The 13,594-nt window shown below is 40.1% G+C and overlaps 1 protein-coding gene across 3 annotated transcripts in view; it reads right to left on the bottom strand.

Moving 5' to 3' along the window:
* Positions 1-670: 670 nt before the first annotated feature.
* The window catches only part of PID1 (phosphotyrosine interaction domain containing 1), a 182,997-nt gene continuing 170,073 nt past the window's right edge, over positions 671-13,594 (bottom strand). For all 3 annotated transcript variants that reach the window (XM_084891887.1, XM_084891885.1, XM_084891886.1), the window contains one exon: positions 671-2,784. In XM_084891887.1, the coding sequence (XP_084748013.1) occupies positions 2,308-2,784 (477 nt within the window). In that variant the 3' untranslated portion in view covers positions 671-2,307. The remainder of the gene's footprint in view (positions 2,785-13,594) is intronic.

Raw genomic sequence — 13,594 nt, 5'->3', positions numbered from 1 at the left:
CCCTAGATCTTTCCTGGGTAGTTAGTGGGCTGTGAGAGGGCCAGCAATTGTTGCCAAAACAAGTAAAACTTACAAGAACATTGTACATTACCATGTTTGCCCCTGACTATAAACAAAGCCTCAACTTTGCAGTCTGGATCTGTTCTGTGTCCTCAGAAGATCCACCTAGACCCAGCTTTTTCTCTTTATCTATCATTTCTCCATTCTTCGTTGCCCCCGCTCAGGATCGCCTTGGCTGTGCTGGTACAGCTCAGTTACCATCTCAATTAAGGGACAGCGATCAAGATAAATCGAGTGTTAGAAAATAAAATTCAGCAACTAGTGTTGATCAGTTGATTAGGCATTATCCTATCACTGAAAGGTTGCTGGTTCAATTCCAGGTCAGGGCACATGCCAAGGTTGTGGGTTCAATCCACAGGAGGGGGTGTGCAGGAGTCAGGTAGCCAATCCATGTCTTAATGTTTCTCTCTTCTTCTCCCTTTCTCTATAAGAATCTTTTAAAAAAAGAACAAAAACAAACAAATAACCACACACATAATTTTTAAGCACAATCAAGGAATGGGTTATTTATGACCAAGCTTGAACATGTGCTTAGATAGAATTCCCTATTTACTTAATTTGCTCTATTTTTACATAAATAGGAAAGACATAAAGTAAGAAACGCCTCAGCTTTATTAATGCAAACATATTTTATTAAAGAATGAATGCATTTATGCTAAAGAATAGTTTACATGTGTTGGAAAGCAGCAAGCATATCTCCAAGGGGCGGGTTCTCCTCAACATGACTCCATGCTAATTCTACATGCTTTAAACCCAAACCACACATGGGGGTACATGTACACAACACAGATGCATATAGGAACACACAGATACAAAGACCAAAACACAAACACCATTGCTCTCTAGATACTATTAACTCTCATTTAAGGCTTCTTTCTGTAAGGTGCCCCATTGCCCCCACCATCACCAGGATTAAAAACCAACTTTAATCAGCGGGCAGCATTATCTGGGAAACTAGCCATCTGCTCTCAGCCTTAAATATTTGCATTTTAACAAATCCTCTCAATTTTATACAGTGATGACCCTTGGCATTTTATGACATTGAAAGATCCAAAAAACCGAGAAATCTCAGCTTTAGTGAGAACTTCTCATTAGAAACAGTGAATGCACTGGTGATCCTGACTCTGAGATGCTCCTGAATTGAAGGTCACAGGGTCAGATTTCTCTTTAGATTAAGTTGGACATAGACAAGCCAAATTTAGAGAACTCACTGGACTGCAAGGTTGAGTAATGGCAGCAAGGCTTCCTTGGTGACACCAAGTCAGATTTGAAGCTTGCCTGGAAGGACTCATTAGACAGGACCATAAGTTACCACAAATCAGAGTTGAACAAAAGGATAGCCTGCATGGAGTTTGTTCACTTGCTGATAACTCATTCTCTTTTTCCAAGGTATCTGTTGTGGTGGTGGTTGTTTTGAACTCCTAGCTGGTTTGAAGGTTGATTTCATCTGCTCAGTGATTTTCCTCCCTTTGGGTGTCCTGCAGTGTGTATTGAGGATCCACCCCTGTGGGGATGTTGGCCTGGGTTAGAAGGGGAACAAGGGTGGGTGGGGCAGGAGGAGGGAAGGGTCATTAGTAGTTGCAAGGATTCTAAGAAAATAGATGAAGTGAATACAATAAGAGGACACTACTTGATATATTTATGTAAATAAAAGCATTATCTTTAACTGTGAATTAACTGCCAACTATCAGACTGTTAGTTGTAAAGCTCAATGAAGGCTGTGCTGATCTGCTTACTGAGGAGAGGATCTGAAACATGGGAGAGGAGTCTCAGGCTCGAATCCACCTGACTTTTCCTTTAGCCCTGCTGCTTCCGCATCAGCATCAGTACTTACTCTCTGCCCCCTTGACTAACGATCTGTTAAGTGCATCTAACATTCTTGTTGGTTTTCATAAGGCAAACTGGAATTGTCCATCAAATAACAGCCTCAGTGTCTTTGCCTGAGAATGGTGAAAATCAGCATGGAGCTCTCCTACAAGGAGGCCCTAGGGAATGAGCAAGAAAAAGAAAGAGTCTAGAACTTTCCTCCCCATCCACACTCCCACCTCCTCACAGTCACAGCAGCAGCAGATTTCAATGTAACGTAATTACTTTAATAATACATTTCTTTAGATTTAGAGTTGCTCTTCTGAATTTAAAAAGCTTGGTCGGCCAATAGTTTGGCAGTCTTTCATTGAATCATTGCATATTCATATGGTCTGGAATTCCTGGACCAATGCTGCCTTTTCTGAAGCCCCCAAAGTTCCTTCAGCCGTCATCCGATTCTAATCCCTGGGAGACCTCCTCAGAGGAGCTGTTCCTGTGGATCCGGCCATCACTCTTCATACTGTGGAAAGTCTTCTTGAAAGCCTCCATCATGGCGTGGGCCAGCTTCTTGGCCTCCAGCTTGCTCTCGCACTCGACAGCATGACAGTCCATCTGGTAGGACAGGTCATCATTGATCTCCCTGTAGACCCAGGCAAAGATGTTGGGGCTCACGTTGTGGTCGGCGGTGCAGTAGGCGATGCGAGCCACTTGGAAGGTATCCATGTGGACCGTAGCCTCCCCTTTGTGGTCAAGGTGATGGAGACACACTTGGAATGGTCGGATTTCCAGAAGAACATTGGCTGGAAAGATATCTTCTCGGGCTAGTGTGTGCTTCCTCCAGAGCTCAATGACTGGCTTTTCTGTGCAGCCTGAAAAAAACTGCATGCCTGTGGTAGGGACTTTACCCAGATAGGTAACCTGCAGAGGAAATAGAGGAAGAAAAAAGGAGAGGTCAATAATAAATTCTTTGTGCAGTTGTTCATTTCAATGTTCTCATTCATGGTGTCACATGGGAAGATGGAGCGACATCTTTCCTGCTCCCTAAATGTCAAAACTGCCACCAGAATTTTTACCCTTTTTCCTTAACAAGTGGCTCGCTTGGCAAAAATATTGTAATTCTTTAAATATTAGAGTTGGCGTTTAAAAGTCTATTTCTGGAAAACTACTCTCCCTCTCCCTGCTCCTCTTTAAACTCATAGTAGAGTGATGATATTTTACATAATTTGGCATTTCTTTATACTCATACAGACACTTGAAGTTTATTTTCAACCAAACTCAGCAGAATTTAATGATAGGAAGGAGTCATAGGATGGTGCATCTTAAAAACAAAATCTTATTAAACATCTCCTAGTTTGGTTCTCTTTTCAAATCTGTCAATGTTCGCTTTCCCTTGAGCTTCTTGCTTCTAGCAAATGCCAAGGACACAGAGCGGGGGGAAATGTTCTATTTAAATTATGGCCTAAAACATGATTGGTTTCCTTCCAAGGTAATTTCTGAAAATATAGCAATACAGTTGTTTTTCAACCTAAACAGTTTTGGAATAAATGGGTACCATCTGGTTATAGTGATAATAAATGAAAGATTTACAGATGGTTGGGGACTGAGAATGCTTGCTTATCAAATAGCTAGATGGGCAGTACAAAAACAAAGGAAAATAATTCCAAGTGATTCAAACAGTGATTTCTTAAAAACGTGTTTAAGAATACCAATAAGGGATTTTTTTTTATTCTTTCATTTTTTTCATTCATCAAAACAGATAGGACTGCTATCATTAAGGAAAGGCATATACTGAAGACATTATTTAAGAAATAACACAGAATAGTATACAATTTGGTGCATAATTAGTGAGATAGATATACATACTCTGGATTTGAGGAAGACCAGAAAAAGGGTCCATGGAAATGGTGAGAAAGGACATTTTGTTACAGTGATTCCAAATCAATATTGACATTCAGTGGGACTATAAAGGCCATGTACAAAAAATTTAGAGCACAGAAGTTAAGTAGTTACAATTTCTTGTGCTTTATCTCTTAAACAAGAGTTAATTGGATAGTCCCTTTAAAAACATAGCTCCTTAGTAAAGAAGCATAAAAGTTGCACATTCTAGAAATATTCAAAACCTATCTATAATAATAAAAGTGTAATATGCTAATTAGATGGGACAGCTTAATGACCTTCCAGACGTCATTCCGGATGACCTTCTGGATGAAGCCCGGGTGGCTACGAGAGCTGAGGCAAGCTGCTGAGGCTGTGAGGGCCAAGCCCCTTGCACGAATTTCATGTATTGGGCCTTTAATTACACATAATGGCAATATGCCAGGCGGGCATGCGAGAAGGGTAAAGTGAAAATGGGGTGGCCCAAAAATCAATGAGAAGCAAATGGATATTTGTTCAGAGGCCGGCAGAATCAAGATGTAAATCCTAGCTTTACTGTTCACCAGGCGGATGGATCATTCCGGACACACCACTGGACCTCTGCACGTGCACAGACATCATTATAATGTAAGGGAGACCATGAAAAGGATGGCAATGAGTACTACATAGTACCCTGAACATTCAGTGGAAGGAAGTGTGGTTCCTTGCTGGCAAAGGCCTCAGAGAGGAGAGACATTAAATTTCAAGTCATCAGGATCTCAAAAGCCAGATAGGATCCCAGCAAGTCAAGGTGGTGTGAAAAGGAGAGAGCAGATAGGCAAGCAAGGGCTGCGGTGAGAAAAGCCCAGGTGGGCAAAGGGGCTGCTTTGGCCTGACCACACCTTAGGTTGTGGCAAAAGCCAAATTAGGAACTTCTCTCCTCTTGATGAAATGCCACTAAAAATCTACAGTCCAAGGAAGGCCTGGATTTGACCAAGGTTGAAAACTTAGAAGACCTAATAATGGGGAGGGCTGAGTAAGAGCAGAATGCCCCGGCAAGATGTTGTAGCAACAGCCCAGCCTGGAGGCAAAGATGAACTGAATTAGGGGTGTCGGCAGTGGGGAAGGACAGAGGAGACACATGGCAAAGATATTTCAAAGATAAAACTGACAGTACACTGTAGGGAGAAAATAACTCAGACACTGCAAATGCTCAAACTCCTCAAAGAGGGGCAACTAGTTGAATAGCTCCGTGTCTCTCTGGATTGGAGTCAAATAATAAAGATGGCTTTGTGAGCAAATGTACAACAAAATTACCATTTACTGAAAATGTATATTCTGTATGTGGTACTTTGTGATGTCTTTATTATTTTTAACAGCTTTACTTTTTACTGAAGTGAAATTTCACATCATATAAAACATACCATTTTAAAGCGTATGATTCAGTAGCATGTAGTAGTCAAAATGCTGTACAACTATCTGCTCTAACTAGCTCCAAGATATATTCATCACCCCCAAAGGTGACATAGTGCCCATTAAAACAATCTTTCTCCGTCATCCCCTCTCCCAAGGCCCTGGCGACCACCCACCTGCTTTCTGTTTCTGTGGATTCCCTATTCTTCCTAATTCATATAAGTGGAGTCATACAATATGTGGCCTTTCCTGTCTGGCTTCTTTCACTTAGAATAATGTTTTCAACATTCATCAAAGTTGTACCTGTATCAGTACCTCATTCATTCCTATGACATCTTTACTTCTGGAAGTTTAAACGCAAATGGGGAAAACAAGTTTCAGTGCTTGGAGTAAAAGCATATTCTCTATTACTCTCCCCTAAAACTAGAAATAACTTTCTATTGCATAAAAAAATTCTTCTGATGGAGGGAAACTCCTTAGATCTGCCAATAGGATCCACCTTCACACCACCCCACCTCCGTCCTCTCCCCAGACACACACACATTTTAAAAAATTACAGTGTCTTCTATTGCAATTGTAAAAGGATGAGCTGTAAAACATTAGAAGTGGTAAATGACTCACTCCAACAGGAAGCAATTTCATAGTGGTAACATTTTGACAATGAAGAGAAAATACAATCTCCCTTATAAATATTTATTGCTTAAAAAACTAAAGATTTTAAAGGACGTAAAGTTTTATTGTGGAAGTGTGCTTTAGAGAAGAGTTGAGTGGAGATTAGTGGCTCAAGAAGTTTAATAGACAATAATGAAAGCTACAAATAATATGCAGACATTTATAAAAACAATTTTAAACACTGAGGTACAGCATAATATATAGATGTAATCTCTTGAAATTAAATTTATTATGGAAGTGTCTTTAATCTGTAGTTCCTTTTCACCAGGATCATCTGACTAGCACTCTACACATTAACCATAAGGCCCTAAGCCCCCACTGACATACATCCTCCACCAAATCAAACCACGCATACACTGAAGAGTAGTGACAAATATTTGTGTCATACTTCATGTGAGAAGCACATGGTATCTATAAGTTCACGGTATCTGACAGCACTGTGGTTCAGGATCTAATATTACTATCACTAACCCATTTTAAAAGACAAGAACTTTAGATGAGGTGGTAGCACTGGGAGTCATAACTTATACTTTCAAGTGTTGGGATTTCAGGAATATTTTGATTATTTGTGAAGAACATTGCTTAGAAAAAATGGCCTGAAAAGACACATGTTGAATTCCTGGACCATTTTGCTATCAGATGAGAGGCATTTACAACTGGTTTCACTTTCAGCCAGTTATTCATTTTTCCCATCTTTGGACTATCAGAGAAATTTTGGGTTTATATGAGCATCCAAGTACAATGGGTCCTTCCATAGAATGAACAACATTTTTTTTTGTTTGGTGCTTTTGCCAATGACACACTTCTCCATGACAATATAAGCCTAGGCAGTTCTTCCAAAAGGTATTCTGTTTTCTAATTGCAGAAAGTGAGAAGTAAAACCCCTAGAAAATTGTCAGGTAAAATAGTGCACAAACAATAAAATAATACATGTATATAATATCCCATTATTTCATTATATAATTTATTTACAATATATCATCTGTTTTCTAAAACTCAAAAAAAATATAGAATACACTTAAAATGAAATCAAAGAAAATAAAAGTTAACCTCAAAAACTCGAGACTTTTGGAATTTTCCCACAAGTTTTCTGTGCAAAGAGAAGCCTTAAATACGTCTGTTCCTAGCACTGACCCTGAATATTCCATTAGCTTCATCGTGCAGAGTGTTACCAAGCCTGCAGATGGAAGAAAGTTGTAAGTGGCTTATGCAAGGACTCTGCTCCATGGGGACACTGGCAAGGGCCAACAATCACACAAAGCGTTCGTTCCCGGGGAACCACCACTGATGCCTGCTCTGAATTTGTAATGAAGGCCACAGAGGCAGTGGCAGACAGACAAGTCCTTCCTACCAGCACAGAATTAGCAAAAATGCCCCCGAAGTGCCAGCAAATGGCTGGTTCCCTAGTGACAGCAGCTCCTGCTGCTTGAATGTACTGGGATCCCCTCACCTCAGGCCTCGCAAGGTTCTTGGCTGAGTCTTCTCTTGATTCGAAGGAGCTAACTCTGCCCAAACCTTTCTAAACAGTCTCAGTAATGAACTGATTCCTGCTGGATCTGCTCAACACAGAGCGGGAGTCAGAGGGTAAAACTTACGCTGCTGGGTGAACCTTAGAAAGTCAATGAAACTCTTGTTTGTTGTCTTTGTGGAGTGGATAACATTGTCTACAATCCCATGAGGTTATGTAAATACAACAACATAAAGTCAACAAGTTGACACTTCTTAGAGACATATAGGAAAAGAATGGTCTGAATAGATTTTTTCCTAGAAATGGAATAAAAATAATTCTGTTGTTTCCTTAAAAATGGAATGCAAAATGATAAAATGACCTCCCAACATAGCTTCCTTTCAGAAGGATCCCTGACTTCACCTGTGCATTTTCCCCTCATCAGTCAAATGCTTGCTAGTTGCCTGCCCATTTCCTAAATATCCCACTAAATTCTCCAGAGTCTGGCATTAAGCCATGTAGCTGCCTATAAGTCCCTGAAGAAAAAAGTGAATATATATATTTGGTTTAGAAGGAAGATAGCGTATGGCTCTGCTTTTCAAGGGAAATAGAGTAAAACCTTTCTTAAATTAGTTGTCTCAAAATACCAACAATTTGCTTTTGTTATGCATGCAGTCATGCCCTCCATAGATAAGGGACCACAGAGTACAAGTGTCTCACGGCACAAAAACCCTGAAATGTAGGTGTTATTCTAGTACCCTCCTATGCCATCACTGTTTCAGGGACTTACTCTAAATGTATTGATAGGTCACTTCTGGCCACAGTATTCCAGTGGCGGACTTCCTTGCACACCCTTCTGTGGGCACTTCCTCCTTGTGAGTGAGAACACAGGACTCAGTATTCAAAGCTGCTTCAGGAAGACCCACCACCAACACAGCTGTGCAGCCACCAATGTCAGGTCTGGTTAATGAGGATCTTGTTCTCCTGCCCTCCCATGAAAGAGGTGAATGTCTGCTAGGTGAATAAGTCCCTCTTAGCCTCATTCTTAAGAACTGCAATCTTCCATAGCCACAAAGTAGACAAGAAAAAAATGAGTCAAAAAATTAGTCACTAAATATGTCCAAAAGGGTAGACAGATTTGTGGGTTTTTTTTTTTAGCTGTCACTTCCCAGGGTGCTGGAACAAGGGGACTTGGAAGATGACAAGAAGACTCTTCAGGAGTAAAAATCAGTTGGGAATATGCAGTAAATACTAGCATCTTTTCTTTGGTTGCAGAAACAGGTATTGGGCAAAGAAAGTATTAAGAATGAATCATTCTGAGACAAATCAACAGAGCAAAAAAATGAAAGTTTTTCCCCATGTGTCATTCAATGGCATAAACCAACGCCCCAGATGCAGACAATGTGTGAATGGGCTAAATCCAGGCCCGACTGAAGACATCTTTTGAGAATATTCACAGCATGTGGAAGTACAAAGAAGCTGTGGAGCCATCGGGTGCGCCAAAGTGTCTGCAGCATTAACAGTGTCAGGTCAGGAGAGACTGGTGTCCTCAGAACCTCTCCTTCTCTCCCATGAGTTTTCCAACACCCCAGCCAGCTCTCCATTCATGAGTTCCCATTCCCTGCTCATTGTGGCAAACAAACCCTGGTTGCCAAAATGCATCCTTCAAGCTGAGCGGACACCATTCCATTCCTTCCTCTGGGTGGCTGGTCCATATTTCATTCTTACCTGAAAAACCCTTGTTTAGGATCTCACTAGCCTCACCCTAAAAAGGGCAGTCAGGTGGAATGGATAATAATAAGTTCCCCTAAACAATACTGTGAGATGGATGATCACAGAAGACCCCAAACTCCTAGTTTCCTGGGGGATCTAGGATCCAGGCTGGATCAACCCAGCTTCAAAACCTCATGAGCCCAGCTTTGGTTTGGTTTGCTGTGGGGTTTCTTTGGGGTGACATGACAGGAACAAAGACTCCCCAGGGTTCTTTCTTAGAATATGAAAGGTCGTGGTGTTCTTTCATTATCTGTAGGAGACTTCTTTTCCCCATCTGACATAAAATCACATTATATGAACACAGGCTGAAGACACCTTAACTGGGCATCCTATTAGCCTTTGGGCTACAAGACAAAACATGAGAAAAAATAGTTTCTCTTAACCTGGGGTCAAATACTAGAGTCAAGCTTTTTGCTCCCACATTAATTCCCACGTGCACATTTCAGAGGAAGAGGAAAAGACAAAACCCTAGGATTTATGGTCTCTCCTTAGGTATACTCCTTCTTTCCCCACCACAGAGAAGCACAAATTCACTAACACTTTGACAAGAGGAGATGGACCTACAATGCAAACACAAGCACAATACTAATCATGACCTTGTACCTGTATTACATTCTTTAGGCCATGAAGAAGATATTAAAGGAGAAATGTTGGTTATAGTGAAATCCATGAAGTTATTGTGAGAAATATAAAAGTGATAAGCTTTGGGCTTAAAAATTAAATTTCTTTATCTGTACATTCATGCCTTAAGTGCTTGTTGAGCACCTACTAGGAATCGTGTATATTAGTGAACAAAATGGACAAAACTCCCTGCTGTCTTGGGGATTACATTCCAAGTACACTGACGATGCTTAGCACTAAGTTCACAGCACTCAACATTACAAGTGCAAGGCTGGCCTTAGGGAGAAGAGTACACACAGTCAACCCTGACTACTTTCAATGAATCCAGAAAACTTATCTTGGGTTCCAAAAGGTCTCAACTCTCATATGGCATAAGTAGGACAAAGGTTCCCACAGTTTGGAATTCATCCCTTGGATCAAGCTGTGTTCAATGAAGGTTCATTAGTCTTGACACTCACTGGACTTTGTCTTTCTGAGATGCTGCTGAAGCAGAAAAGCAGGCAGGCTGAGGGCTTTAGAAGAGTGCCAAGGGAGAGGAAGGCAGGTGAGAGCAAGGAAGACATGGAGGTAAAAGATGAAGGCAGACTTGTGTCCCAAACAAAATGGACTGGCAGCAAGAATACCAACTGTGACTATACATTTTCCCTGACTGGACAGTCAAGGTAATAGACACCTGCATTTCCACTCTTAGGATCTTCCCATCTTACCTTCACTGTAATCTTGTAGCAAAATGATAAATTGTTTTAGGATACCCAGCATCTATTCTACCTTTTTTTGGTATCTTCCTTTTTTATTTTGGAGAACTGATTAGCAAAGTTTCTCAGGATTTAAACTCAAAATACTTATAATTATATTTAATTGTTGATTATTCAAAGGTATATCAGCATTATGGGCTTTTTAGAGCTAAATGGTGACATTCATGCCAACCTAACACCTTGTCTGTGATGCAGAGATGATGATTCTAATACCCAAGATGATAAGGACATTTGCCCCAATCATCTTGCTCAAAGAGATAACATGGAACAGAGGTCCTCAACCCCAAGTTTAAGAACCTTTGCACTACTCCAATTTTTTCCCCTGAAGGGTACACAGACCCCTTATTTTTCATTTTTATACCATCCACTTTCTCTTTGGCCATTTCTTCAAGCATGCACCTGAGATTGAATCCTGAAAAGGTATCAGACACTCTACCAGGTCTTGTTAAACACTCTGAAAAGGGTTTGGAGTCAAACCATTAAAGTCCTTAACCTAAGATGTGTTTGCATTGCCCAGAGATTTAAATTCTGATGCTAGCATCAATAATTGAAATGAGATAAGAATGCATACTTAATATTCAGATATCACATTCCTCAAGAACTTTGAAATGGTGTTTTCCAAAGCAAACAATCCCCACTTCAAAGAATAACTCTCAAGAGAAAATATCAAACATGTGTTCAGTTGGCCCCAACTCTGCTCTTGTGGGTCATGTACCAACAGGCCAGACAACATATGATGCAGAATTGCTCTTGGCACCAACCACCACACTGGGCAGAGCTTTGCACCTTTATCAACAAAGGCAGCTGAGAGCCTGGAAGGTCAGCATGAAACGCCTGGCCTCTGCTCAGAGAACACCTGTGCAGACAGCTCTGAGGTCCTACCCTTCAGCCCTTCAGGCTTCTGTGGATCATTTACAGGAAGCCCAGATGATTCTGAAACAAAACTTGATATGTGTGTTTTTCTCCTAAGTGAGTCATGGGTGCCATTCTAGGGTCTATTTTTTGGCAGATCTATCTAACATTCTGCAGTGTAAGAGTGGACCCAACTGTCCTGTGGCTAGACTGGGATGAGGACCAATCATTATTGTTCCCTATAAGGCTACCCTTAAAGTCTTCTGCCGAATATCTGCTTGGCCTGGCTTGGTTGGCTGACCAAGAGAAAGCAAAGTGAGCCGAACTGCTTGGGGAGAACCTGCCTCAAACTTTAACAGCATAATTTTGTTAACCCAAAAAGGCTCGTGGACTTATTCTTAATGCTTTTTTAATAGTAGCAGCAATGTTGGCAGTAGAATGCAGATTTTCTGAAGTCCATATTTTCTAGGACAGATTTACACATATGCCTTTGTTTAGTGATCTTTTTTTTTTTTTTTAATTCCAGGAACTTTCCTATAGTCACAGATATTGAGAATACTTTTTTATTGTTTAGCAGTTCTTTCCAAGTATTTTCTTGGGTTATGTTTATTAAATCTGTGAAAATATTAATAGAAATATAACTGGAGAATATGTTTTCTTTGTATTATATAAATGTATACCATGGAGGAAAATAATTACTAAGACCTAGTGCCTAGGGATAATTAAGGACTGTTTTTTTCACTCTAGTGGAGATGAAGGTTGCTTCATCTGTGAAATACAGCATATGTCTCACAATTAGGTGTTTTAAGTGACAGATTTATTTCTGCTATTCATATTGTAACTTAGTTCCAATGATGCAGAGTGATTGAAAATGTTGTGTCCCATTTGTGCTTAGCAAAGCAGTCCCAATGTGCAATTTGTCCTGTCAAATGACTCTTAGATGTGTGGAGACAGAAGTGATTTATCTGAAAGGCACTGAAGTATGCTCCTGAAGACAAAGTCACTTAATAAAAATGACGTTGCAATGAAGCACACATTCCCCCATCTGGCTCCTTCTGGAGAGCTTGCCCAATGGTCAAACCTGGCATCGTTCCACTCGGAGGTAAAGAACAATTTATTTATTGACAAGTCTGATCTGTTCCCTTCTGCTTTCTAAACAGTTGAGTGTCCTGGAAAGGGTTAGAAATTCATCAGAGCTCCCTAGGCCCTTAAGTGTTCACAACAAGAATATTCTCTCAATGATAAATCGATAGCAAACACACTGCTTGAGAGTTATCCTGACAAATGGATTCATGGGGCAAACTATGTGGCAGGTGAGAAATGTTACCAATTTTTGTCTTTGTAGCATTTTTCTTAGTGCACATCTCATTAGGACTGGGCCAGTGAAGGCACTAAACATTTAGAAAGAATAATGTTGAAACAACATTTGCTTGGAGTTAATAAAATAAACGCAAAGTCTATTGGATACAAGTCTACAGCTCTTAACAGAAGGCCAATAGAAATTTGAAAAGAGACATAATATGGAGGTTAACTAAACATGGTATTACCAAACATTCCAAAGAAATGAAAACTTATGTTCCAACAAAAACCTTTATGTGAAAGTACACAGTAGCTTTATTTGTACACATCAAAAACTGGAATCAGTTCAGATGACTTCAACAGGTGAATAGTTAAGTAAACTGAGGTATATCCATTCTATGGAATATTACTCAGAAATAAAAGGAATAAAATATTGACACACCAAAAAACTTTGATGAATCTCCAAGGAATTCTGCTGAGTAAAAAATAAACAACAATAACAAAAAAGGTCTAAATTGTTATATACTATTTTATTCCATTTATACATCATTTTTAAAATGACAAAATTTTGGAAATGGAGAACAGATTAGTGGTTGCCAGAGATTAGGAATGGAAAAGAGGTGGATGTGGTTATAAAAGGGAAACAGGAGGAGTCAATGTTGTAAAAAGAAAACCATTCGTAATATCTTAGTGTTGACTGTAGAGGTGAAAACATGAATTTACACATGTGAAAATTGCATTGAACTAAGTAAATACATGAATAAATAAGAACAAGTAAAACTGGATAATCTTAATAACCTTGGGGGAGTACATAAATGTGATATCCCATATAATGAAAGACCAGTATGCAAATTGTCCCCTCCTCCAGGAGTTTGAACAGGGGGTAGAACCAGCCAACTGCCTGCAGCCCTTCCTTACAGCTGGCCCCATCCCCAATCAATGTCCCCTCAGCCCAATTGGGGCAGAACAGCTAGACCTCACCTGTGCACGAATTTGTGCACTGAGCCTCTAGTTATACTATATTTTGCAAAGTGCTTTCATT

The sequence above is a fragment of the Pipistrellus hanaki genome (assembly GCF_964339955.1).
Source record: "Pipistrellus hanaki genome assembly, chromosome: 8".
Taxonomy (NCBI): Eukaryota; Metazoa; Chordata; class Mammalia; order Chiroptera; family Vespertilionidae; genus Pipistrellus; species Pipistrellus hanaki.
This window is presented reverse-complemented; position numbering and strand designations above follow the sequence as displayed.